The 24878-nt window shown below is 39.1% G+C and overlaps 2 protein-coding genes and 1 long non-coding RNA gene across 6 annotated transcripts in view; 1 reads left to right on the forward strand and 2 right to left on the reverse strand.

Moving 5' to 3' along the window:
- The window catches only part of pycr1a (pyrroline-5-carboxylate reductase 1a), a 134921-nt gene that overhangs the window by 105390 nt on the left and 4653 nt on the right, over positions 1–24878 (forward strand). Inside the window, exons 1-8 of one of the 3 annotated variants that reach the window (XM_073937815.1) lie at positions 16154–16551; positions 18279–18378; positions 18664–18845; positions 18926–18970; positions 19058–19167; positions 21341–21513; positions 21614–21774; positions 21994–22204. In XM_073937815.1, the coding sequence (XP_073793916.1) occupies positions 18771–18845; positions 18926–18970; positions 19058–19167; positions 21341–21513; positions 21614–21774; positions 21994–22204 (775 nt within the window). In that variant the 5' untranslated portion in view covers positions 16154–16551; positions 18279–18378; positions 18664–18770. Of the gene's footprint in view, positions 1–16153; positions 16552–18278; positions 18379–18663; positions 18846–18925; positions 18971–19057; positions 19168–21340; positions 21514–21613; positions 21775–21993; positions 22205–24878 lie in introns of those variants that run through there. The other 2 variants (XM_017354839.4, XM_073937811.1) reach the window with 2 other exon arrangements.
- Positions 133–24844, reverse strand: LOC110439304 (5-hydroxytryptamine receptor 3A-like). Of its 2 annotated transcripts, none has more exons than XM_073945180.1 (9): positions 24742–24844; positions 12152–12354; positions 12001–12045; positions 11410–11519; positions 10697–10869; positions 10430–10590; positions 3798–4008; positions 1797–1937; positions 133–1685 (listed from the first exon to the last, which is right to left on the reverse strand). In XM_073945180.1, exons 2-9 carry the CDS (start codon positions 12314–12316, stop codon positions 1531–1533), a joined length of 1161 nt encoding a protein of 386 aa, XP_073801281.1. In that variant the 5' UTR covers positions 12317–12354; positions 24742–24844; the 3' UTR covers positions 133–1530. The 2 variants fall into 2 exon arrangements, with proteins under 2 accessions (XP_073801281.1, XP_073801280.1); XM_073945179.1 differs by lacking the exon at positions 24742–24844 and adding an exon at positions 13159–13249.
- si:ch211-256e16.5 lies at positions 5332–7001 on the reverse strand. Its single transcript, XR_223334.5, has 2 exons — positions 6817–7001; positions 5332–5733 (listed from the first exon to the last, which is right to left on the reverse strand). It is a non-coding gene; the product is annotated as a si:ch211-256e16.5 (long non-coding RNA).

The raw sequence follows: 24878 nt of genomic DNA on the forward strand, positions 1-24878 counted from the left end.
TTGAGTAGACTCAAATGAAATGCATTGGAATGTGTCGTTTTTATGACTAGATGTTGCATATTGACAACAAACAAATATATGCATGTGTGTATTTATATATACATAATAAACATACACAGTACACATACAAATAATAAGTCAAAACAAACTTTTATTTTGGGGGCGATTAATTGCAATGAATTTTTGCTCATAAGCTTATTTAGTTGTTTGGGATGCAGTGACATGCAGTCAAACATTTTGCTGAACAGATCCACCACTTTTGATGGTAAAATTCTTTTATAAAAGTCATTGTGCTGCAGGTATTAGGGGGTTTGCTGAAGGTGCAGCTGTCGTGTAGTCAGGGGTTTGTATCTTTAATAAACTATGACAGTTTGTGTTAAATTCATATGAAACAGTCCCTTAAAAGTAACGTTGCATTTTTAGTTTCGGGCACAGGCATGCTTTGCACTCATACTACATTTGTACCATGCCAAAGCCCAACCGAACCATGCATGGGCCTGATTCGGAGCACTCACACTTGTCAAACAAACCAGGAAACGTGTCTAGATGTCGGGGTTGAGGTGTCTGTATAACACAGGTAACTGTACTATGCACATGGTTTCAGGCAGCTGCTGCGATCGGATGCTATTCCAAAGTCGCCGATCCAGAGGTGTTACAGACTGTAGAAAAAAGCTCAGAAATAGGAGTTGGGGGATGGGGTGAATGAAATTACAGGAGAAATACAAAACGGGAGAGTGTCTGCAGATGGGTCTGAAATATGGGAAAAACGTGAGTGTTTACAGGTATGCTTTGTGAGCATTTATACTTTCGCATTCTGTCCATGTTGCTCTGAACTAGCACATCCAAAACATCTGTAAGCAGTGGGAATTCTGTTCTACCTTTTTTTCAGGGTGTTTTAAATTTACAATTTGATTTTAAATTTGAGCGACTGTATGCTACTGTAACAGTAACTCAAACTAACTTTTATGCAAGAAAGAAAAAGGCAAGAACAGGCAAACATTCAATAACTTTAATCATGAAATTCACTAAAAACAAAGGTACTTATTAAGAACCCCTCTGTGGGAACACTATCTAGCCGACCAATCCAATAGTATCTGAATGCAGCCTTAGGATGCTTGCTTGGAGATGCAATGATAGACAGAATGCATTCAGTGGAGCTAGTGACATCACTGTGAGGGGTGGGGTTAGGTGAGTGCATTAAAAGTTTTGGACGTAGCTCTGATTGCATCTGCATTGAGTCTGCAGCCAGACCCCTCTCGACCAATAACAGATCTTGTGCTCTGTATGCTTGTAGTTACTTTATTTGTGAGGTGTGCATCAGGGTATGGCGAAGGTTATGCAACTGTAGGAAGACTACAGTGGGGACTTGATTGTGAAATATACAGTAAATTGGCCTTAATTATTCTGCATTTCTACATGCAGTATAGTAATAATGCAATTACAACCAATAATCCTTCTGAAGTACTCTGAGTAAATAAACGATGAGTCAAAGTTTGTATTAAATGCATGGAATGGCACACAAGACACCACTTATGAAATCCAATGTTTCCCGAGCCCAGACAGAAACGCAATAATGGTGATTATGTATAGAATAAAGAAGGCCACGTCTGTGATTCTTGCCACTCCGACCCAGTGCAATGAAAAATTCATCTCATTCTCATCTCTGACCGAATCTGGAAGACTATCTAGAGAGGAAATACAAAACAAGACACAGGTAAACGTTACTTTTAGTGTACCCTGAATCACATGCATATCTGTTGAATCTTCGTTAAAGAGAGGGTAGTTTTCATTCTTACCGTCTCGTCCAGTAACAGCAGCTGTTGTTTCCATTAATGCAGCCGATCTCCTCTGAGCTCCTTTAGCCATCAAATAATTTACAAGGATTGTCTCCAGAATACTGATGCCAATGAGGCTGAAAATCACACTGCAGTAAACCCCTGTCAAGACAGCAAAAGGCTTGGTTGGAAAAGGCTGAGTTGAGGGGTCCGAGAGGTCAAAGGTTTAACTGGGGCTGGCAATTCAAGAGGCTTGATTTGAGCCTCATATACAAAAGGCAAACCGTTACACAAACAGGAGATGTGATAGGCTGGACAGTAACTGGCAGGACTTGGAGCATGACATGAGATAGCAGGGCTTTGGGCTGGGCAGGAGCAGACAGGGCTTGATTCAAGACTAGAGCCAGTGGAGTAGACAAGGCAAAGTGCTCGGGCAGCATAACTTGTCCAGTTCAATCTTGGTCCTATCCTGTATCCTGCTTTGGTGTCATGGATGGGTAAAGAGCATGAGACTGATCCCTGAAAGATTCCATTAAAAGACCAGTCTCTGCATTGATCCCGTGGGTTAGCCTACTCAGACATGCAGCTTCTTCATGAAGGACGACTAGCGTTCTCAAGCCTTCTGCACCTAGACTTGCTCTGCTCAAGGCATTTAGTCAGAGGAGAACAGGTCCTGCTGAGCCTGGATTGTTTCTAGGTTTTTCCTTTCACGTTCACTTGGTGAAGTTTGTTCCTCACCCCTGTCACCACTGGCTTGCTTGGTTTGGGACTTGTAGAGCTGCGCATTGTGTTCTGACACAATCTACATTGTGAAAAGCTCTATAGAAATAAATATGAATTGAATTGAAAGACTGAATACAGCAATATGCTCTTGAACTGAATTTGGCTCTGGGGTCGAATCTAGTCAAGACTGCACTCCAGGGCTGGAATGGACTGTGCTTATCTGCTATTTTTTTGGGGATGAACTGGACAGTCTGTTCCAGCTCCTTCACAACTCAGGCAACTGATTCGCAACAGGAATTACATTGTACATTGCTGTGGCTACAGATGTTGTGCCTTAGTTTTGATGGGTAGTTAGTAAAGCATGCCAGATCAGAGTAATTCCTTGAGGAAAGATTCTACCTGGTCTAGTACTGGTCATGATGTCCAAGAATAGTAATGGTATTTACATTTACTCATCCAATTTAGAGCAGACAGACTAGCAGCCAGCCATTTGCTGCAACCATCAGGAGGGATGTGTGGATTAGTTGCCTTGCTTAGCGGCATCTTAATTGTGGCCAGTGGTGGAAGAGAATGCTGTTCCTTTCCTCCCAGCATCTAAAACTCCTTAAAGGAATAAAAAACACCCACAGACTCTTGGTAATGTGGCTAATTCTGGAGGAGATGCACAAATTGTAAGGTTATCTTTTAAGTCCAAGTCTTTTAAGTTAAAGTATATACTTTGTGAAGTTTTAGAAATCGAAACTAATTTCGAAAGGATCACGTTATTATGATTGAACATGGCTGGTTCTGCATTAACTATGCATGACCCACCAATTAGACGATTCCTAGCCCATTATAAAGAGACAGGTTTTCTCACTGCAGTCATCTTCCAATTGAAGAATCTTCCCTTCCACCCCTACTCATTCACCCTTTTCCATCATAGGGCGGCATGGTGGTCCAGTCATTAACACTGTTGCCTCACAGCAAGAACGTCATCGGTTCTAGTCCTTTAACAGGCCAGCTGTCGTTTCTGTGCAAAGTTAGCAAAAAAATGGGGGTAGTCTCGAGACCTACCTGATCTCTGAGCTCCCCTCTCACCCTGCAAACAGGAGGGAGCCCAGGGCTCAAGGATCTTTGAGCTCAGGGCTTTCTCCCGGGACAGCATGTCAAACTTGCTTTATAATCAATCATCAGCTAAGTGTGAACTCTTGAAATATAGTTTGGTTCTGTTACACATGGTCAGGATTAGGAACTCCCACCCCATTAGTCTTTTAATTAATAAATTGTGATGATGAGCGTGTCCAACCAAGTCAAACTCACCAATCAGAGGAATTCTGTCAGCCGTAGAGGGCAGTGTGTCATTAAGCATCAGAAGCAGTACAGAAATAGCCAGAAGTAAAGTGACTTTAAAGCTCAGCTTGTCTGCTCCGTCTGCTTCTATGAAGAATGAGGCCACATCCAGCACAATGAAGAAGAACACAGGTATGATAATGTTGATAACATACAGCAAAGGTCTCCTCTTGATGGTGATCTGGCATGTAAACAGAAAAAAATATATATCAGTAAAGTAATTCTGAAATCCATGAATGCTACAGGAAAGGAAGTATACCATGCTTGTGACACAATCCAGCTTTAAGCACTTTCTTTACATGTTCATATTTTAAAGAAACGATTTATCGCAATGATTCTTGTCTATTGTGTCTCAACAAGTCAGTTTAAATCATTGATTTTGAACTAAGAAGATTTTGAATGAGGCAGGATTTTAATGACACAATGGTTCATGACATGAGCGCCCAGCTGTCATTACCAAAAACTAAAAGTTACCTTACATAGAGACCATTAAGTGGTTTAATTGAGTGTTCAATATGATACACACCCACTGTTTTCAACCAAAATCACTGATGAGAATGTTTCTGGAACCTTGGAAACAAATTGTCAGTTTTTAGCGCACGTGCTTGTTTTGTGCCTGTTGTTGACTCAGCCGTATCGCAAGCTGGTGTAGCCAGTAGGGAAGAGGAATGTTTATTTTAATGATAATATTTGTGAATGAACTTCCCAAAACTAAAAACAAGTAATTTATGTATCATATGCCTCCTAGGCGTAGGAACCTTATTTTGGCATTTGTTTAAGTGGGACCGAAATTAGTGTTGCACGCTTTGCTCGCGGAGAGTGTGGCATGCACTAAATGGGCTCTATGCACGGCGGCGCGTGACGCATTTCCGGTAAAATTTAAGACCCCGAGCCTACTTCCGCCGATCGTACAGTACAGTGCTACAACAGGAGCGCTACTGATAAAAACGAGTAATGTTTTGGACAGTTGTCTTAATGTTTTACGCCATTATAGCCCACTTATATATGTTTATGTCAGCTACATAAATATGACACCTAAACGTTTAAAAGTGTCATTTCAAAGACGTGAGAACAGTACTTGTAGATACCACTGCTGTGTTCAGCAATGCACAGCGTCAAAAATTGAACTCTTACCTTAGTTTCCACACGTTTCCAAAAGACAAAGTCGTGCAGAAGAGGTGGGTTGGTGATATTTAACGTGAGAATTTTACAGAAACAGAAAAAAACAAGAGTGTAGCTGACAATTTCAGTCTAGAAAACTGATCGAGGCTCGAGTGCCAACCGGATGCAGACATTTAAAGAAAGGAGCTTTTATGGCAAATAATAGTTTATTTTCATTGCCTTTGAAGTAAAAAAAAAAAATGAACATTAACATACATAAACATTTCTTAAGCTACTTTCTAAGTGCAATTTTTTTATTCAGAATAAAGACCTTTATTTTATTCACTGTACATATTAAATATAATTCACTGTATGTAATTTGAAATAAAAATTGTCAAAAAAATTTAACATTTTGAAAAAAATATTTTATTCAGATGAACAGAAAAAAAATGACATTGAATCAGTTGTTTTCTTCAATCAGGTGCTTCTTCTGTAACTTGTGCATAGAGAGGTATTTGGGCTTATACATATTAAATAAATAAATAAATCACCCCTCTGTTTCATGGAACTTTACACATAATTGATCCATTCCAAACAATTGTTCATGTGACAACACACATTACACATTTCAGAGTAATGGGCTGTCTGGAAAAGCAAAGCAACCAAATGTTTGCATATCCCACTCTCAGCCACACAAGAGCAGGAGCTATTAACTAGCAGACGATGGCATGGATCTTCTGACGGATGTCCACTCCAGGATGGAGTAACACATAAAATTTTCTAGCTCTGAATCTCATAATGTTACCTAGAAAACAGAAACGAGAATATTAATAGGTTTTTAAAGAGAGTCATTAAAGGCAGTTCACTCAAAACTGAAAATTCTATTTCCTCATCCTTCACTTGTTCCAAACCTGTTTGAGTTTCTTTCTGATGTTTAACACAAACAAAAATACTTTGAAGAAAGCTGGAAACTTGCAACCACTGATATTCATAGTAGTTCTTTTTCATACTATGGAAGTCGATGGTTACAGGTTTTCAGCTTTTTTCAAAATATCTTCTTTTTAAAGGCATCTGCAGCAATATCATCAGATTAAACTACACAGTAAATCATTAATTTAAATTATTTAAAAGTAGCTCCCTTTAGTCACACTTTAAAATAAGGTTTCATTAATTAATGTATTTGCTCACTATTAAAATAACTATTTAATATCTAACATTGTTAAACTAATTTACTAATGAATAAAAATCCAAAGTCATGCTTGTTAACATTAGCTATTACATTGTGAGTTAACAAGCACAATGAATAAGCATTTGTTCATTAATGTAAAAAAATAATAAATATTGAAATAGACAAATTGTTGATGTGAAATTAACTAATGACACCTTATTGTTTTGGGTCACCCTCCCATTTAATTACAATGTTATCGACTAAATAGAAAGCATGCTATCTACAGGGTTACACTGCATCTGTCATCTCCACTGTTTCAGCAATAAATTTCAGCATTGACACAGTGCTATTTGTCTGTTGTGGATGGAACGGCATTGTATTATTTTATTCCTAATATATCTTGCTCAATAATCATGCTTACAAGCTAAGACAGCATCTGTGTTTCTGTAATTATCCGAACTGAACAGTGGTGGTCACTTTAGAACAGTAAAAGTATGAATGGGACAGAACTTCACATGTATGCTGTCCTACTCTCAGCTGGTGAGGAGACTTCGATTTCTTCATAGATCTGTCGGTAGTAATGAGCTCTCACTGAGATCTTATTCCTGCCCTGTTTTTACCTGACACTTTGACACAGAATTACGTACACATATGATTATTTTTACTTACGTGATAAAGATGCAGATGGACGGATCGTAAGAGTATTAACGATAAAGTTACCTTCATAATTGCAAAGGTAGGAAGATGCATACAACTTGAAACCCTTCTCAAGCTTTGCTCTGCGGTGTTGTAGAGCACATCCGGACAATCATTTGCACATCGTTGACCATAATTTACTCGCAAACAGCGAGTAAATATTGACGACTCTGCCATAATACTGTTTACCTCCGCTTAAAATCACCCAGACCGGAAGCTGGACCGCGGCCTTAGACAAAACGCGGAAGTAATGCGTGCATATAGCCCATTCCAGGGGTTTCATTACCACGACGTAAAATGGGCGTGGCTATGTCGGTGTTTGGGAAACGCCCCCTTAAAAAAAAAACAATACTGAGAGGTCACTGATCATGCGCAGTACAGGTTCTTTTTTAGCGCGGTCATTTCAAACAGGATGATTATGGATAAAGAACCTACCGCGGTGGATAACGAAGGAAAAAAACAATCATACAGGTTATTTTTTTGTTGTTATAATGTTATATTTTAAAGATTTCATTAGCAAGAACAGCTGACCTCGTTTTAATCCGTTTTACTGTCTCTGGGCTTTTGTACTTCCATTTTAAACCAAATAATAATGGTTGTGGTAAGGTTAACCGTGTTTTTGTAGTTTAAAATATGGTATTCAGTCATGTTTAAACAAATAAATACCACATTTTCTGTAATAAATCGTGGTTAATTTTTCTTTCTCAATCTTAGTTAATTAACATAACTCATATTTATTTTCTATTTTTATTTAAAGTCATCATACACAAAACAACTGGGATCAGGACAGGTATCTGATGTCAATTAATATAAAAGTGATCATACATGAAACACCTGGGATCAGGACAGGTATCTGATGTTACTGTATATAAAAGTGATCATACATGAAACCCCTGGGATCAGGACAGGTATCTGATGTTACTGTATATAATATAAAAGTGATCATACATGAAACACCTGGGATCAGGACAGGTATCTGATGTCAACTAATATAAAAGTGATCATACATGTAACCCCTGGGATCAGGACAGGTATCTGATGTTACTGTATATAAAAGTGATCATACATGAAACCCCTGGCATCAGGACAGGTATCTGATGTTAACTAATATAAAAGTAATTATACATGAAACCCCTGGCATCAGGACAGGTATCTGATGCTACTGTATATGATATATAAAGTATTTGACACAAAAGCCGTAGGATCGGGACAGGTATCTTAAGTTATAACAGTATTAATGTAATCTGAGAGGTATCTTAAGATAATTTGTTTAATATAACATACACTGACTTCACATGAAACACCTGCGATCAGGACAGCTATTTAGTACTGCATATAAAAGGCATTTGACACGAAACCCCTGCGAATACGTACAGGTATCTGAATCTAACGGCTGTTTTCACAATCTGCGCATGATCCGTGACCTATGCAAATTCACAGATAGGCCACGCCCACCCGATGACGTAGTAGCGGTTACGCTGTACTGAAACCCCTGGAAAAAAGTGCCTGCCCGGAGAGTGTGGGAGAGTTGCGTCAGCCTCAGTAGGAGTCCAGACGCTGACGGGGAAAGACGTGCAAAAGTTTCTCCTGCACTTGTGTTTCTATTGGTATGTTTAATATAGTCTGTTTGATTGAAGTTTATATAATGTTGCATAAAATATGTTTAGGATCGTTTTTTATTCAATCAGTTTATAATCTTGAGATAATTCTGAGATTTATGTGAGTATAATATTGTGCACAGTGTGTGTGAGAGAAGAAGAAAGCATGAGGTTTATTTCTGATTGGGTGTCCCATGTGTTTCAGGTATGTTTCATGTTAAAGGGTCACGAAACACCAAAACACATTTTTTGAGCTGTTTACAGTCGTATATGTGTCCCACACTGCTAAAAACACTATTAGGACACCTATATTTCACTAAAAAGTGTAAATTGGTTGTTTTTGCGTTATTTCAAGCAAATTCGTACTTCCTGTTTGAAACGAATTTTTGAAGCTGCGTCACGGTCATGACATAATAGCGTTGTATTCCAGCGTGCAGACTGGGCGTCTGTGCCAGAGTGTGCCTTATTACGTCTTACAGTGTGATGCATTAATGCATGAGTAAGGCTTGGTTCAAACCAATCAGCGCGCTCTATTGTGCAACTTCATTAATATTCATTAGTGTCACCGTCTTTACACCACAGAGACGCCACGTTGTGTTGGCAAAACAAGCGTGAAGTGTTGCTTTTACAGTTTGCTGCCATTAAGTTTCGTTTTCATTTTCTCTCTGTGAGAGCTCAGCTGGATCACGTGTGGATTACAGTGTACGCGACGCTCGACAACAATAACTTGCGTGTCTAAGGGGGATTATTGTTTACCTGAGAGCTGTTCTCATCTGCAAATGCTGAAATCCGGATTCCGGATGTAGTCTTCTCTTCATAAAGACGCGGCTCTAGTTGCTGGTGATTGTCCTGTCTCTACAGATTTGGTAAGTGAGCGACCAGTGCTCTTTGTATATTCAGTTTGTTCGTATCAAATAAGTTAACTATTGCATTGAGTGCAAACATGTTAGCACCGCATTTTGTGACCGGAATAACACACGCGGATTTCGGACGCTACCTGCCGTGTGCATCTAAGTTTCCGGGAAATGCGGAGTTTTTTTTCTGTCATTCGCCGTGCGGTATCAAACATTGCATGAAAAATACACGCTTAGAGCAGTTCCTCGAATCAAATATCTCGTTTGTCGCGAGGGGCATGAATGAATTCCCTGAATGAAAGAGCCAAACTGCAGTTAAAGTCCGACATTTAATAATTTGGCAAATAATTCGACTACAGATGTCCATGTAGGTTAAACACCATCCCTTTCTCCTGTGTATTTTGACTGACACTCGCGCGTGCCCAAATAGACACTCCCACACCCTCCCACTTTAGTTCCTCCGACACTCCCCCCTAAACAGAGCTGGACACCCCCACTTTTCTGACTTTTTCCAAAGAAGAGGTGTGAAAACACCCTGCTGAAACGAGGGGGTTTCATGGCCCTTTAATTCAGATTGTAAAACTGTTATGTGTGAATCTATTTATACTGCTTTTATCATTCTAATTGTTCTCAAAAATTAACAATTGACTATCTGAATCTAAATTGTGCTTTTATGTCATGGTATATTGCATAGTGAATAAGCCTAATTGTTTGAAAACATATATATAACATATATATGCGTGGAGAGAGTTTCTGATTGAGTGTCCCATGTGTCTTAGGGACCAACAAAAAGATGATGCAGAGCTGTCCTGCTGTTTCCAGTGTGATTGTTTGTTATGTACAGATTGGGATCTGCTACTTAAAACTGGTGCCGTGACCCGGATGGGAGTGAGGTTTAGGGGGTGAGTGTAACAGAGGCCAGCTAGTATGTGCTGTGCAGGTAAACCCCACTCCTCTGACCTCTAAAGTTGCTCTGGTGACAGACTCTAGAGGCTATGGTCTTTAGCCTCCTTGTTAGAGCAACCAACTCCCATGCGGAAGGTCACCGGTTTGAAACCAGCTCGGAGCGGGTTGGTTAGCGTAGGACCGGTGGCGTTACGTTATGTACAGATTGGGATCTGCAAAAGGTTTGTTTCAAAGGATGGCCAGACAAATTTTAATATCTGGGTAGCCTGTGCTCCTTACTTGATATACCAGGACATCCTGTAAATCTCCTAGAACAGTCGCATGAGCCTTGGAAGTGTTGATTAAGAGGAGTTCCCACTCTCCCTGGGCTGCAAGTAGATTCTTGGAATCCTGAGTAATATTTTGTGCTTTAGACAACGGATCAATCGTGAGCTCCTTATCTGTCCAAAAACAAGAAACAAGCGATCAAATACTTGGTTAAAACTCTCACATGGTTAAACACCATTAATAAAAAATGATTTATCTTGTCATATTTTGTATATGTACTTGTGTGCACTGCTGATTGAAATGTTATATTGCAGATTTGGGTGTCGAAGGGAAATTTGTACAAGTCCATCCTGCAAGCCGTGGTCAGAGTTAAAATATCAATGGAGACTGAAAACTCCCACATTTGCAACTGCACATACGGAGACGGTGTTGTTCCATAGTCTGTCTTGATGCTAAACAAACAACAATGCCATACAGATTATTATGACTTGCCACTCTTCAATGCAATGATCACATCTGAAAAGTGTTTTAATAACATTTCTAGTTCTCAATAAATGTTACTAAGGACTTCCGATTAAGCAAAGTTGTGTACATATGATGTCATTTATGACATTGTATGCCTCCTGAGGCAAACCTGCCAACACCCTTGTGTTTCCCAAGAGTTTCTCGTATTTCACACTCATTTCAGACCTCTTTTACACACAACTCCCATCATTTTTATGGCTGAATCGTTACAAAAAACTTTTTGTTTAATGATGCTCTGCTGAGATTTTGAGAGACTGAATGTTTTTTTAGTTGAGTTCATCAACAGCTGTGACTGAAGAAAAAAAAGACATCATATACACTTTCATGTCCCTAAATATGTCTAATAGACTGCGTTTGGACACAACTTTGCTTTGGGCAGTTCCCCTTCTTTTACCTATCACTTGCCTCTATTCAACAATGAAAGTGAGAGGGGTTAAAAATTTATAATATAATTTGCCATTTCCTACCTTTCTTTAATAAGAATATCAGGAGTCCAAAACATTTCTTTACTTGCTTGAAATCTTGTGATTCCACATTGTTTGGAGTACATCCACAATGGAATGCCATTGTACCAAGCCTGCAAATGCATAAATAATAATTTCAGAATTATTATATTTTATTGTCACAGTTATTAGCTGGAGTACCAACCAGGCTTAATAGAGGGCACTCCAGCTATATGTACTGTCCACCATGCACTACATAAAACAACAGGAGTGTCAGAGTTCTGTCACAAAGCTAAGTATTAATCAGAAAGAAAAGACAGAACCCTGACAGTATTTTCAGAACCCTGACAGTCTTGCAGTACATTTCTGTACATTTTACAGCATATAAATGAGTTTTTACACAAATATCCTGTACATTATACTGTTTTGTTTTTAATCAAATAATTCTGGCAACCAGAGCTGACAGTTTAATTTTTTTACAGTGTATAAAAACAATTTATTTATTTCTTTTTTTTTTTTTTTGTGGGCCGTGTGGACATTTGGATTGTAAAGTCAAATGTAAATGTTAATCTGATCATATTTAACAAAGTAAAATAGGCATTTTAAAACACTTACAGTCATCATTTTGACCTGTGTTGAGAGGCTTTGGGCCTTTTCATTCTGTAGATAAATAGTGTGAAATTATGAGTAATAAAAGTGTCAAATGATGATACTTCTTGACACATCATTAATAGGTTTAACAAGATATGTCAAGCTGGATACATACCACAGCTGCGATGGAGGTTACATACATGTCCACAAAAACAAATGAAGGATAGCCATCAATAAAGGGCCGCTTGTAGGTCTCCTTGCTGTTTGTAAAATTTAGGATAAATTCATATATGGTTGTGTAAGATTCACGGTAAATTTCCGGATGACCATTGCAGTCCATATCAGCATACAGTTCTGTTTCTGACACGTTGAGGGTTTCTGTCACACAAGAGAATATTCTTAAGCAACCAGTCAGCAAACATTTGAAAATGTACTCTATAAGACCTGTATTATTAATTGACAACTCTTACACACACTCTCACACACACACACACACACACACACACACACAGAGAGAGAATTATTAGCCTCCCTTGAGTTATAAGTGAGTTTTTCCTCAAATCAAGCAAAATAATCTGCCAATGGGGTAAGCAAAATAATCGTGTTTTTCGATTTGCGATAAGATTATTTTGCTTACCCTATTGGCAGATTATTTAGCTTGATTTAAGGAAAAACTCACTTCATTTTGGCATATTATTTCTTAAAACAAGACAATATGTTTTGCTTGTCTAGAAAATGCTTCTTGATTTAAGAACTTTTAGATATTTGGACTAGAAACAAGACAAAAAATCTAAGTAAGAAAAGCATTTTTTGCAGTGTAAGAGAAATAAATGGATGATTAAAGAAGATACAGACTAGAAACAAGTCAAAATAGCTATGCTTTAGTAAAGAAAAACCTGTTATAACACTTATTACAAGCAGTGTATTTAGTCTTACATTCTGTCTTAAACTGAGTCAAACCTTCAAACTTGAAACAGTGTTAATGTATGAATTAAATCAGGATCACACTTGTACAAATGTGTACAAACCACTTTAAAAACAAATCTTAAATCTTAAATTTAATCAGGTCACTAACACTTCAGATTAAAGTATTACCAACTTTACAGCACGTGTGTATTGCTCAATGCATGAACCACTTTTAACTGAACAGCTTTAATTAAATAATATTAAAAAAGCACTTACCAGCTGTGGAAAAAAGTAAAATAAGCCAATGTAGGTACATGGTGAACAGGTACGAGCAGGTTAAGCTTTTGACCATAATGATATTCTCTTCAACATGGACTGGTCAAAAGGTCATATTTATGGGCTGCGGGTTAAAAACAGGCCCAACATCCCCCAGTATATGCTTATTTACTTAAAATGTAGGCCAAAGTTCAAAACAATTAGAATGACAAAGAAACTTAAGGATGTCTACTGTGATGGCACTGTGCTTTAAATATTATAATGACTCTCAAGTTTGGTGTAAATATAGAATAAAGAAATGACACAAACATAATGCTGAACAGCTAGAGGGCAATGTGGCTTTCACATTATGACAGTGATATTTGATATTCTTTCTGTTTGTTTTTGTGATTATTTCTGTATTTTTGCCTTGAGCATTTGAAGGGGGTGTTTCTGCAATGTTTGAATAAAATAATCCCAACATTTAAGAATAGAAAAACACTTTGCCAAGGTGTTTACCTGCTAATCTTTTTTTTATATATAACATGCAGGCAATGAACAACCAGCATGAGAAATGAAGAGTCAGTAGTAAAGAAGTGTCAGAAGTCAGTAACACAGCCTCTGTCCTTGTGAATGCATTTTTTATCATTAAAACACTTTATCTGAAGGTGCAAACCTGAGGAAAATTCAGCATTAACCCTCCTGTCATGTTCCCATCTCACCCCTTACTTTAGTGTTCCCGGTCAAAATTAACCGGTCTGTTTTTACTGCTTTTAAATTAGCACGAAAAACTTTTTAATCAACATTCTTTAACTGTGAACAATGCCTTAAAGTAGTGTTTAACATGAATTTATAGAATTAAACATAAAATAACTGCAGTGAAAATACAAATGTATTACAAAATGAACAATAGAAGACAGAAATCAAAGGTCTGACCAAAGAAATTGAAATTTTAATCCATCTGAATGATTTATCAACCAGCAAAGCACAAACAAACTATATCCTTTCCTGTGTATTGAGTGCTCAAATTTTCATTTAGTCATTCAATTGCACTATATTAGTGTGCTAATGTAGGGAATAGTAAATAAGGGTATAGACGGTGATTGAGGGCACAGCACTAGCAGTAGTTATACTCTGGCCAATTTTAAGTGAGATGCTAATGGTCTAATCCAATAAAAAAAATATATATATGTTAAGCTAAGCTAAAAGTGCTGCTAGACCCAGACGTTGGAATGAATTTGTACAGTCTGATGAGTGAATATAGTCTGGAAACCCATTCATTACCTATGGCGGTCACTTTTGACCGGGAACACCACAGGTGTAACAAAGTTGATTAAAACACTCAAAATTCAATGAAAAATTGATCATCACTTTTATATGTTTAAGTGCATAATGTGGAGGATATAATAAGGTCTTGAAGTAATCAGATATAAAACACAATATTTACAAGTGTTTTAAGAACGCAGCAACACGAATGGTGTTTAATGAACCTAAAAGAGCACGTCACTCCGCTGCTCATCCGTTTGCACTGGCTGCCAGTTGCTGCTCGCATAAAATTCAAAGCTCTGTTGTTTGCCTACAAAACGACTTCTGGCTTTGCTCCTTCTTATCTGCTCTCACTTCTGCAGATCTATGTGCCCTCCAGAAACTTGCGTTCTGTGAATGAACGTCGCCTCGTGGTTCCATCCCAAAGAGGGAAGAAATCACTTTCCCGAACGCCCGCGCTCAATCTGCCCAGTTGGTGGAATGAACTCCCTAACTGCATCAGAACGGCAGGGTCTTTCGCTGTCTTCAAGAAACGACTAAAAACTCAACTATTTAGTCTTCACTTCCTAATCTGCAATTGCCAATATACCACTAACTGTACCCAAAAAAATAATTAAATAAATAAATTTACTAATGCTTTCCTTCTTAGACTTTACAGACCTGAAACTTGCCTACAGCACTTTTTCATTGTTGCTCTTATAGTTGTGTAAAATGCTTCCTTATCCTCATTTGTAAGTCGTTTTGGATAAAAGCGTCTGCTAAATGACTAAATGTAAATGTAAGTTGTAAATCGGTAAGATTTGACACAAACACGACAGGAAGGTTAAGTTTCAACCTTCTCACTGTTAATTCGATGTTTTTTTTTTTCAACAATGAGCTGTGATCTGCACTGTCAACCCAACTAGTTGACTGTAATAGAAAACTGCTTAAACCACTTAAGTTTTTACACAAGGAGAATCTAAACAGCCATTGTTAAATTAACTAAGCAAACATGTCCTAACTAAGTCTTTTAGATGCATTTAAGGATGTTGTAATGATGTCCTTTGAGGATGCAGAATAATGTCTTTTAGTTAAGTTTATACGTCTTACACGTCACTTCCGGTGTGTGGTACATTCCAACACAATCTCACGGCAATTCGTAACTTTTTCATTTAGTGGCTAATTCGTACAAATTCGTACGATCTAATTCATACATTTTAGTACGATTTGTATATCCCCCAATGACGGTTGGGTTTAGGGGTGGGGTTAGGTGCCACGCCTCCTTTTTAAAATCGTACATTTTCTTACGACTGAACTCGTACGAATTTGTACGAATTAGCCACTAAACTGCCAAAACGTAAAATACTTACGTTTTCTCGTGAGATCAGGCTGTACATTCCCTTTCCGTAAGGAATCTGTAATTGTAAATTTGTTTCAGGAATTGTAAAAGTGTTTTGCGTCTTCTTAATTTTTTTCTAAAATGTAAATTTGTTTCGTCCTAGGTAAAATCGTTTTTCCTATGTAATTGTGTCTGATGATAGGTAAAAATGTTTTTCAAAATGTAAATTTGCCTCGAGCTTTGTGAAAATGTTTTACACTTTGTAATGTTGTTTTGCACTTCCCGCCGACCGTACTAAATGGATGTTGCTGCTGGCTACCTTCTAAGAAAAAAGGGTACTACCAAGAATGCATTGTTTACCAGAATAATTCTGCTTTGGTGAACGAAAAAAAAAATGTTTGAACACATCTGCCTATGATTCTTAATCACAAAGGCATGATATGAACAACAAACATTTTAAGTGGTGCATGCCCTGTCCCTGAGCAATATCATCTCATATTGCAAGTGGATTTGAATGGTTCCTCAGAGGATTGTGTTTAAAGTTTAGCTGTATGTTTGCACAAACTATTAGACTATTTATTTTATTAGGGTATAATTTCCTGTAGCTCAGCTGTATGTTTACGAGAGCAATAAAAATAAAGCATAATCCAGCCTTATTGATTATCAATGAAGATATTTGGATGTGAATGTGTGGATGTTTGCATGTTTCTCTCATGGAGTATAAATATGACTGAAGGACAGTTCAGGAGTGAATCTTCATTTGTCTGAGATGGAGTTTTCTCTCTTCACTACACATCTACACTGGCTACTGCTATTTCTTGCCTCAAGAGGTAAATATTGTTTAAATATTGCATTTGTGATCGTTTGTCAACAGTGTTTATTACATTAGATGAACAAACAATGAGCAATGAAACCATATGAAGAACGGACCCCTGGACTCTTTGCAGTCTAATTACTCCCTGATGTTGTTGTTAACACCTGTGGAAGGATGGTATGCTTGTAAGATAGGTTTCTTCAGTTTGTTGTTGTTTCTTTGATTGTTAGCAGTTAGACAGAGGATACCAATTGTGTCAGCTGTGTTCTTGCATCCTAAAACGGTTGGAATCATTTTAGTCACAAGAGTCTCAGCTTTCAAAATTTATGTTAAACGTTTGGTCTTTGTTGAAGAGTCGTTATTTTTGCAAGGTTTCCCCTTAAAGCATGCTATGTATCACGGATAAAGCTGTAAGGGTTGAGAGTTCGGCTTTGTTGTGACGGCTTGGATGGTGGCATCCGGGAGTGTAGGCGGAGTTCGTTAGCTGGAGATTTGCGGATGCATAGCATGAGGTTGGTGGAGGTATGTGGCTGGATGTGAATGGATGTGGATGGAGGAGGAGATTTTCTGACAGCGTTGCCAGTTGTAGTACTGGCAGGGCTGGGTTCGGGGAGAGCTCTGGCTGAAGTTGTTGTTGTTGTTTGTTGGTTCTTTTCTATATATCCAACTTAAGCTGCGGTCACACTGGGCTTTTCCTCCCATAGACTTCCATTCATACGCACGCGAATGCGTCAGACCGGAAACCTGGGTCATGCGTCAAGTTTCGCAGGTTGCTGTGGTGCAAAGTTCAAGCTTGGTAAACTCTGACCTGTGAAATCTCATCACTTGGCTGCGTGAGACCAATCGAGGATCAAAACATGACCTCTCTGGACAGAAATTTAAAACATGGAGCAATCGCTTTCTTTTTTAATGCTTAATAATCTTGTTTATGCCCCTTTTCGCAGCAGCGCACGACAGAAATTAGCATGCTCAAACTCTAGTGTGACCGCAGCTTTAGACAGAGGTTACTAATTGTGTCAGCTGTGTTCTTGCATCTTAAAATGGTTGGAATCATTCTAGTCACGAGAGTCTCAGCTTTCAGAATTTATATAAAACGTTTGGTCTTTGTTGAAGAGTCGTTATTTAAGGTTTCCCCTTAAAGCATGCTATGTATCGCGGATGAAGCTGTAAGGGGTGAGAGTTCGGCTTTGTTGTGACGGCTTGGATGGTGGCATTAGGCGGAGTTCGTTGGCTGGAGATTTGCGGATGCATAGGATGAGGTTGGTGGAGGTATGTGGCTGCTTGAATGGGTGTGGATGGAGGAGTAGATTTTCTGACAGCGTTGCAGTTAAATGGTGGAAGAGCTTGTGGGCCGGTGGTACCTCAGGCTCGATTTGTTGTACTGGCAGGGCTGGGTTCGGGGAGAGCTCTGGCTGAAGTTGTTGTTGTTGTTGTTGTTTGTTGGTTCTTTTTCATATATCCAACTTAGGTTGGAACTTAGGTTATTTATGGTGACTTAGGAATCGTCTGATTGGTGAATCATGAATTGGCAAATGCTGGACCAGATCAATCAGAAGGACGTGATCGTCTCGAAATGAAATAATCTTCACTTAGTGTGAAATACCTCAATGATGTGAAGACACAAAATCAAGTTGTGTAGTCTGAATGACAAAGCGATCTGCCAATGTTTAAACTTATGTAGTGTGTACTAGGCTTAAGTCAGTTGTAGTTTTGTTTCTCTTCAGTAATTCTGCTTGTTTAAAGAAGGTGTTCATTATTGATGCTCAATCAACACTCATTTATATCATTAACTTCAACCCCAACACTGAGTGGGGGTTAAACCAGCCTGATCTCACGAGGAAACGTAAGTATTTTACGTTTTGCAAGTTTAGTGGCTAATTCGTACAAATTTGTACGAGTTCAATCGAGTGAAAAAGTACGATTTTAAAAATGAGGCGTGGCACCTAACCCCACCCCTAACCCCAACCGTCATTGGGTGAAATGCATATCATACTAAGTTGTACCAATTAGGTTGTACGAATTAGCGACTAAATCAAAAATTTACGAATTGCTGTGAGATTGTGTTGATTATACTGACACTGAATAGTGTTAATTTAAGTCAGTTTAACAGAGAGTCTCGTCTGCACAGGATGGGTGTCTGATGCACAAATTTGCAATGCCTCAGCTTTTGCTAATTCATACGAGCAACTTTATAAATATCTTGGCCTGGGCGGAAATGACAATCGGACAACATACATGCGGCCTATGTTCCCAGGGCAAACCTACACCCGTGTTTTGGTGGACTTGTATGTGACCTCCATCGTAGAAGTGGTGAGTGCAGGTTCATCTACTCGTCCATTATGATGCATCAGACAGTTATATATCCATCACTGTGTTTGTTTCATCTACAGTTTGAAAAAGAGCAGAGGCTCTCAACACAGGTCAAAATGATAACCGTAAGTGCTTTAAAATGCTTTTGCAAAAATGTATGCAGCATGTGTGTCATAAAATCATTGTGAACCAAATGCCCTTACCTTTTGCAGGTTTGGTTCGACTCGAATGTGCTGTGGAACTCATATAAGTTTTGTCAAATTCTAACGATTGCAGCTCCAAGGAATTTATTTTGGAGACCAGACATTGTTATAGCAGAGAGGTATAAAATATGAATCTGGTCTGTTTTAACATATCGCTATTGTGTCACACAATTCATCAGATTAATTCATTTTACTGCAGAGTTCATGAACAAGTCTGATGTGTTCTGTTCATATTTCCAGCTTATTTTGAAAATGTAATTTTGATAATCACATTTGGCCATTTAGTAACACTTTATTTTGATGGTCCCCCTTTAGATAGTCTGCTGACCATAAGTTACTTTTCAAGTTCTTACCTGTTTACTCCCCTGCTGAAAAATCAAGCTTAAACCAGCTTAGGCTGGTTGGCTGGTTGACCAGTTTAGTTTTAAGAGGGGTTTTGGCCATTTCCAGGCTAGTTTCCAGCCATTTCCAGCCTGGTCTTAGCTGGTCAGGTTGGAAAATGACCAGCTTAAACCCGCCTGCCCAGCCTGGTTTAAGCTGGAGATACCTGGTTTCGGCTGGGCACCTTGCCTGGCTAGGCTGGACAAGCTGGTTTACGCTGGTCATCTCCCAGCCTGACCAGCTAAGACCAGGCTGGAAATGGCCGGAAACCAGCCTGGAAATGGTCTTGCCCTTAAACTCCTTTCTGAAATGGGCCCGTTATTTCTAAGGCCGTACTCACACTCTGTACAGTTGCTTCGAACTGGGCCAAGGCACGCTTGTCCCCCCTCTCGTCTCCTCCGACGGCACACATTCACATTACAATCAGGCCTGGGCACGCTTACGTCATCAATGCTGCGCTGTTCATTAAGTGCTCTTGCTCAGCACACTGGAGATTTCTCTAATTATATCGCTTTAGTCCTTAGGGATGCAGTGACACGCAGATATTTCACCGAACAGATCAGCCACTTTTGACGCTCATAAACAATCATAAAGTCCTTGTGCTGCAGGAATTAGGAGGTTTGCTGAAGGTGTGCAGTGAGGGGTTTGCGTCTTTAATAAACTACGACAGTTTGCGTTCACTTAACAGTAAGAATGATTAATAAATCCATATGAAACAGTCCCTTAAAAGTCAGGTCTCGCTTTCAGATTCGGGCTTAGGCACGTTTTGCAATCACACACAAGCGTACCGAGCCAAAGCCCAAGTGAACCGCACTCAGGCACTCAGGCTCTTCCAACCGGGCCAGGGCCGGCCAAGTGAACCAGTGCCTGACCCCAATTCAGCGCACTCACACTTTTAAAACGATCCGGGAAACGGGCCTGGGCACGGTACGGATAGCATAGTGTGAGTACGCCCTAATATGCTGGATAAGTTGGCAGTTCATTACGCTGTGGCGACCCGGATTAATTAAGGGACTGAGCCGAAATTGAATTAGTGAATATTTTTAAAGTAAAGCATTACTTTACTTGTTACTTAGACAGTAATATTATTACACAACTCGCGTTACTTGTAATGTCTTACCCCCAACACTGTTCGTTACACATTTTACAATTATGTTTCTGTTTGATTTAAGCTGGAAAATGGATGATCAAAACATACACGGACCTTATTATACCAGTGACTATTGCCTACACTGTAAAAAATAAATCCGTAAAATTTACGGTAAAAAAACGGCAGCTGTGGTTGACAGTACTTTACCATAAAAAACACGGTACAAACAAAAATGTAATGTGTTTATTTTGAATGACCATTATCTTCACATCTTTCGTTACACAGTTAAACACGTTAGCACACCCACATGCAGGTGGTGATGAGGAAGTTACATAAAGAGTCAATGCTCATCACAATCAACTTTTCCCACAAGCAGAGAAGAGTATCAGCACATAGAAGGTGCTCAGTGTCATTCATACAGCTACTAAACACCAGTATGATAACACACGTAAAATTAAAGTCATGGAATAAACATTGTTTATCAACATTAGATGTAAAATAAATCTGTGATGTACATAACTTATGGGGAAACAACTAAAAAGATCCATATTAATGTCAACAAAAAGCATAAAAAGTTACTGTATGTGCCATACAGGGAATTCTGGGAAAGTCAATTTACGGTTATTCGCCGTATATATTAAGGAAACATACTGTTAACCAGGTTACAGATTTGCACTGTAGCATATTTACAGTTTTTTATTGTTGAAATCACGGCCATTTTTTACAGTGTATGTATTATTTAGTCGTTTTCGGTATCATCATCTTGTCTTAATAATCGACACATTGTTTAATTATCTAATTATTTATTTTTGTTTCTATAGCGTCAAGACAGAGATCGGAACAGTAGAGTCTTCCTATGTGCAATTGGTCTTTTTTGGCTATGTGGTTTTGCCTGAAGTTTTGTCTCTGAACACAGTCTGTAAGCTGAACCTCTACAGGTTTCCCTTCGACACCCAGAGCTGCAATATAACAATTCAGTCTGTGGCGTATTCAAGTAATTGAAAACCCCATTAAGTTTATTGAACAAACATTTAATGAAACACTTTCAATGGCTTGTCTTAAAAATAATACAACTCCTATGTTTATTCCCAAAGATGTGGATCTTAAACTTGAGACATTGCATGATACAGGCGTTCTTACGAATTCTTCCAAGCAATCCTTTCAGTCCCAGGGAGAGTGGGAGCTCCTCAATATAAGCACATCTAAGTCTAAAGTCTTCCTTATGTTTGGCTACGCAGATCAGCTGATATATCAGGTACAAAGCACAGGGCATAAAGTACAAGTAAGAATTATACTTTCATTTAATCTGTTCATAATAAAGTCTATAAAAAGCTATAATAATGTGGATTTTTTTTAAAAGTGTGCCATTTAATGCAGTTTTACCATGAAATCAATGATAAATGAAAATGAATGAATGAAATCAATATTTCTGTGTTGTTTAACACTCGTCGATAATACTCTCTCTCCATGTTAGATCACCATCAAAAGAAGACCTCTACTGCATGTCATCAACATTATCCTACCAGTGTTCTTCTTCCTTGTGCTGGACGTGACCTCCTACTTCATAGACACAGACGGAGCCGACAAGCTCAGCTTTAAAGTGACTTTACTGCTGGCTATTTCTGTGCTGCTGCTGATTCTTAATGATACCCTGCCCTCTACGACTTATGAACTTCCTCTGATCGGTGAGTCAGCAGCCTCTTTCACACATATAGACCTTTTTAAAATACTGGAACTCAGTAATTTGCTGTGTACAGTGTGCAATGAATGCAGATGCAATATTGTCAGTATGAGACAATGGTGCTCCCGCTGACTGCCTGGAGCTCGGATACGAGAATACTGTGAAGCAGCTTTCAGCGCATGTCAGAGTCACGTGATGTGTGTTTTCAGCGGTGTAGTGTGGCGGAGAGCCGTTCAGAAATGTTAGATGAAATGCCAGTGTGGACGTGGATGACTTTAAAGATCACCTATGATGTAAAATCTACTTTTTAAAGGGCACCTATGGTGAAAAATCTGCCTTTTAAGCTGTTTGGACAGACGTGTGTAGGTATGGTGTATAGACGGTCATATTGGGGTGATATAAACACATCCAGTCTTTTTTTTATTTTCAATTTAACAACGTAAAAACAGTCGACCAATTTTGAGACCAACCTCAACTTGACGTAGAAGTGTGGTCCCCCCGCACACCAATATTGATTGACAGGCCCGCATTACCACATCCTCAGGTTTTTGTTTAACGTCCAACTTTTCCGGCATTGCTCCCTATGCTCCAAACACCCTTGCTCTATTTTTAGATGTAAGTCTCATTGGGCTCAACACAAGAGCCTTTATCGTCTTCCTGCGAATGAGCAACAGAGATTTTACATTAAGCGGCCATTTGTATTGCAGTGACTGCAACGTATCAATATTGGGGTCATTAAAAACAGCTGGGCGACGCAGTGGCGCAGTAGGTAGTGCTGTCGCCTCACAGCAAGAGGGTCGCTGGGTCAGTTGGCATTTCTGTGTGGAGTTTGCATGTTCTCCCTGCGTTCGTGTGGGTTTCCTCCGGATGCTCCGGTTTCCCCCACAGTCCAAAGACATGCGGTACAGGTGACTTGGGTAGGCTAAATTGTCAGTAGTGTATAAGTGTGTGCATGTGTGAATGTTTCCCAGAGATGGGTTGTGGCTGGAAGGGCATCTGCTGTGTAAAAATGTTCTGGATAAGTTGGCGGTTCATTCCGCTGTGGCGACCCCGGATTAATAAAGGGAATTAGCCAACTAGAAAATGAATGAATGAATAAAAACAGCTGATCTACCGAGTCTTTTAGCACTCTCTCCAAAAACACTCTATTGATCTCGGCTGGTGAATCAACATACACCACATGATTGCTCTCAGTTGTGCCGTTGTTTGTAACTTTAGGTGGATTTGCAAACCTCTGTACTTGTCATTGCGTCTTTCTTAAACTTCAGCCATTTGCATTTCCCACTGTCACAGAAGCTCCCTGTCATCTCAAGGAGGTGCGGTTGTAAAGTTTGAGTGCATTGCCTGATGTGCACGTCCCTCCATTTGAAATAACGAACTTGCCTTAGTTATAGCCTTAGTCAAAGTTAATCCAGTGTCCGTGGTTACTAGTCTCAGTGTACAAGCTCGGAAATTTAAACTAGCATAACTTTGTTTTGTTGCCACAGTTTTGATCTGTGCAGATACACGGTGTTGAAAAGCCTTTATGAGTAATTAACCATGACGAATTAAAGCGCGGTTAATGTTGAAATCGATTAATCAATGCATTCCTGTACGGATGACGCATGCATTGTTACATAGCGGCTGTAAAACCATACAAAGACAAATGATTTTGTAACTACCACTCTGACACATTCTGGCACATTAGGAATATTGATTCCTCAACAGTCGTCTCTGCTTGGTCTTTGTCCAAGTCGTACATGTGCGGCTGAATGCTGGTCCTCTCACTCATGTTGCTTCTCTCTGTCTGCCTGCCGGTTGCCATACACAAAGCGGGGGAGCTCTTGGCTCCGCCTCCTTGTTAAGTTGGGCGGGAAGTTGAAACTAATTTTCCTGTAAAGCAACACACCCCTAAAACAGCGAGCTGTGTACTCGCCCTCAAAACAACACTGTTAATACATTATAATAAAAAAATCTGAACTTAATTTTGAACTGAACCTAAACTGGCACACTCAGAAGAACCCTAATATTAATTTTAAATCTTAAAAAAGGGGTAAACTAGGTGCAGAAACATAAAAAAGCAGAAACATATTAGTGTAAACAGGGCCTAAAATTTGTTTGACTTTAGGAAACCATCACTCAACCCCTGACCATCTGGGGCCTCATGTACCACACACAAAAACTTTGCGTACACCAGATTTGGATTTACAAACGATAAAATTAACATGAGAATGTGCGCTGGTCCACGCCAACTTCATGTCTGGCGTACGTGCATTTCTTGTGTGCTTGTTTTATTTTCATTGGCGACTCCTAGAGGCAATCCGGATCCGAGCGCGAATGGTAGTTTCAAATATGCCAAACGAGCCACGCTAACTGGGCAAACGAGTAAAAGTAAAAAGTTGTCAAAAAATATATAAAGTGGAGTAAAGTACTGATACCGTAACAATCTACATGAGTACAGTAACTAAGTATTTGCGCTTTGTTAATTTCCATTTCTATCTAAAAGACATAATTTGGGAACAACTTGGCCTAATTAATTCAACTAGAGCTGTTTAGTTTCACCTTGTGGTAAATGCTGTATGGCAATGGTTCACTACAAAATGTTTGAGTGTAGAGCGTGCCTTCTTTTCCCCCCAGATATTGTGGAGTCACCAATCATCTCTGTCTATATGAAAACAAAAATTCAGTTATTTCAGATG

The sequence above is a fragment of the Danio rerio genome, chromosome 3, assembly GCF_049306965.1.
Source record: "Danio rerio strain Tuebingen ecotype United States chromosome 3, GRCz12tu, whole genome shotgun sequence".
Lineage (NCBI taxonomy): Eukaryota > Metazoa > Chordata > Actinopteri > Cypriniformes > Danionidae > Danio > Danio rerio.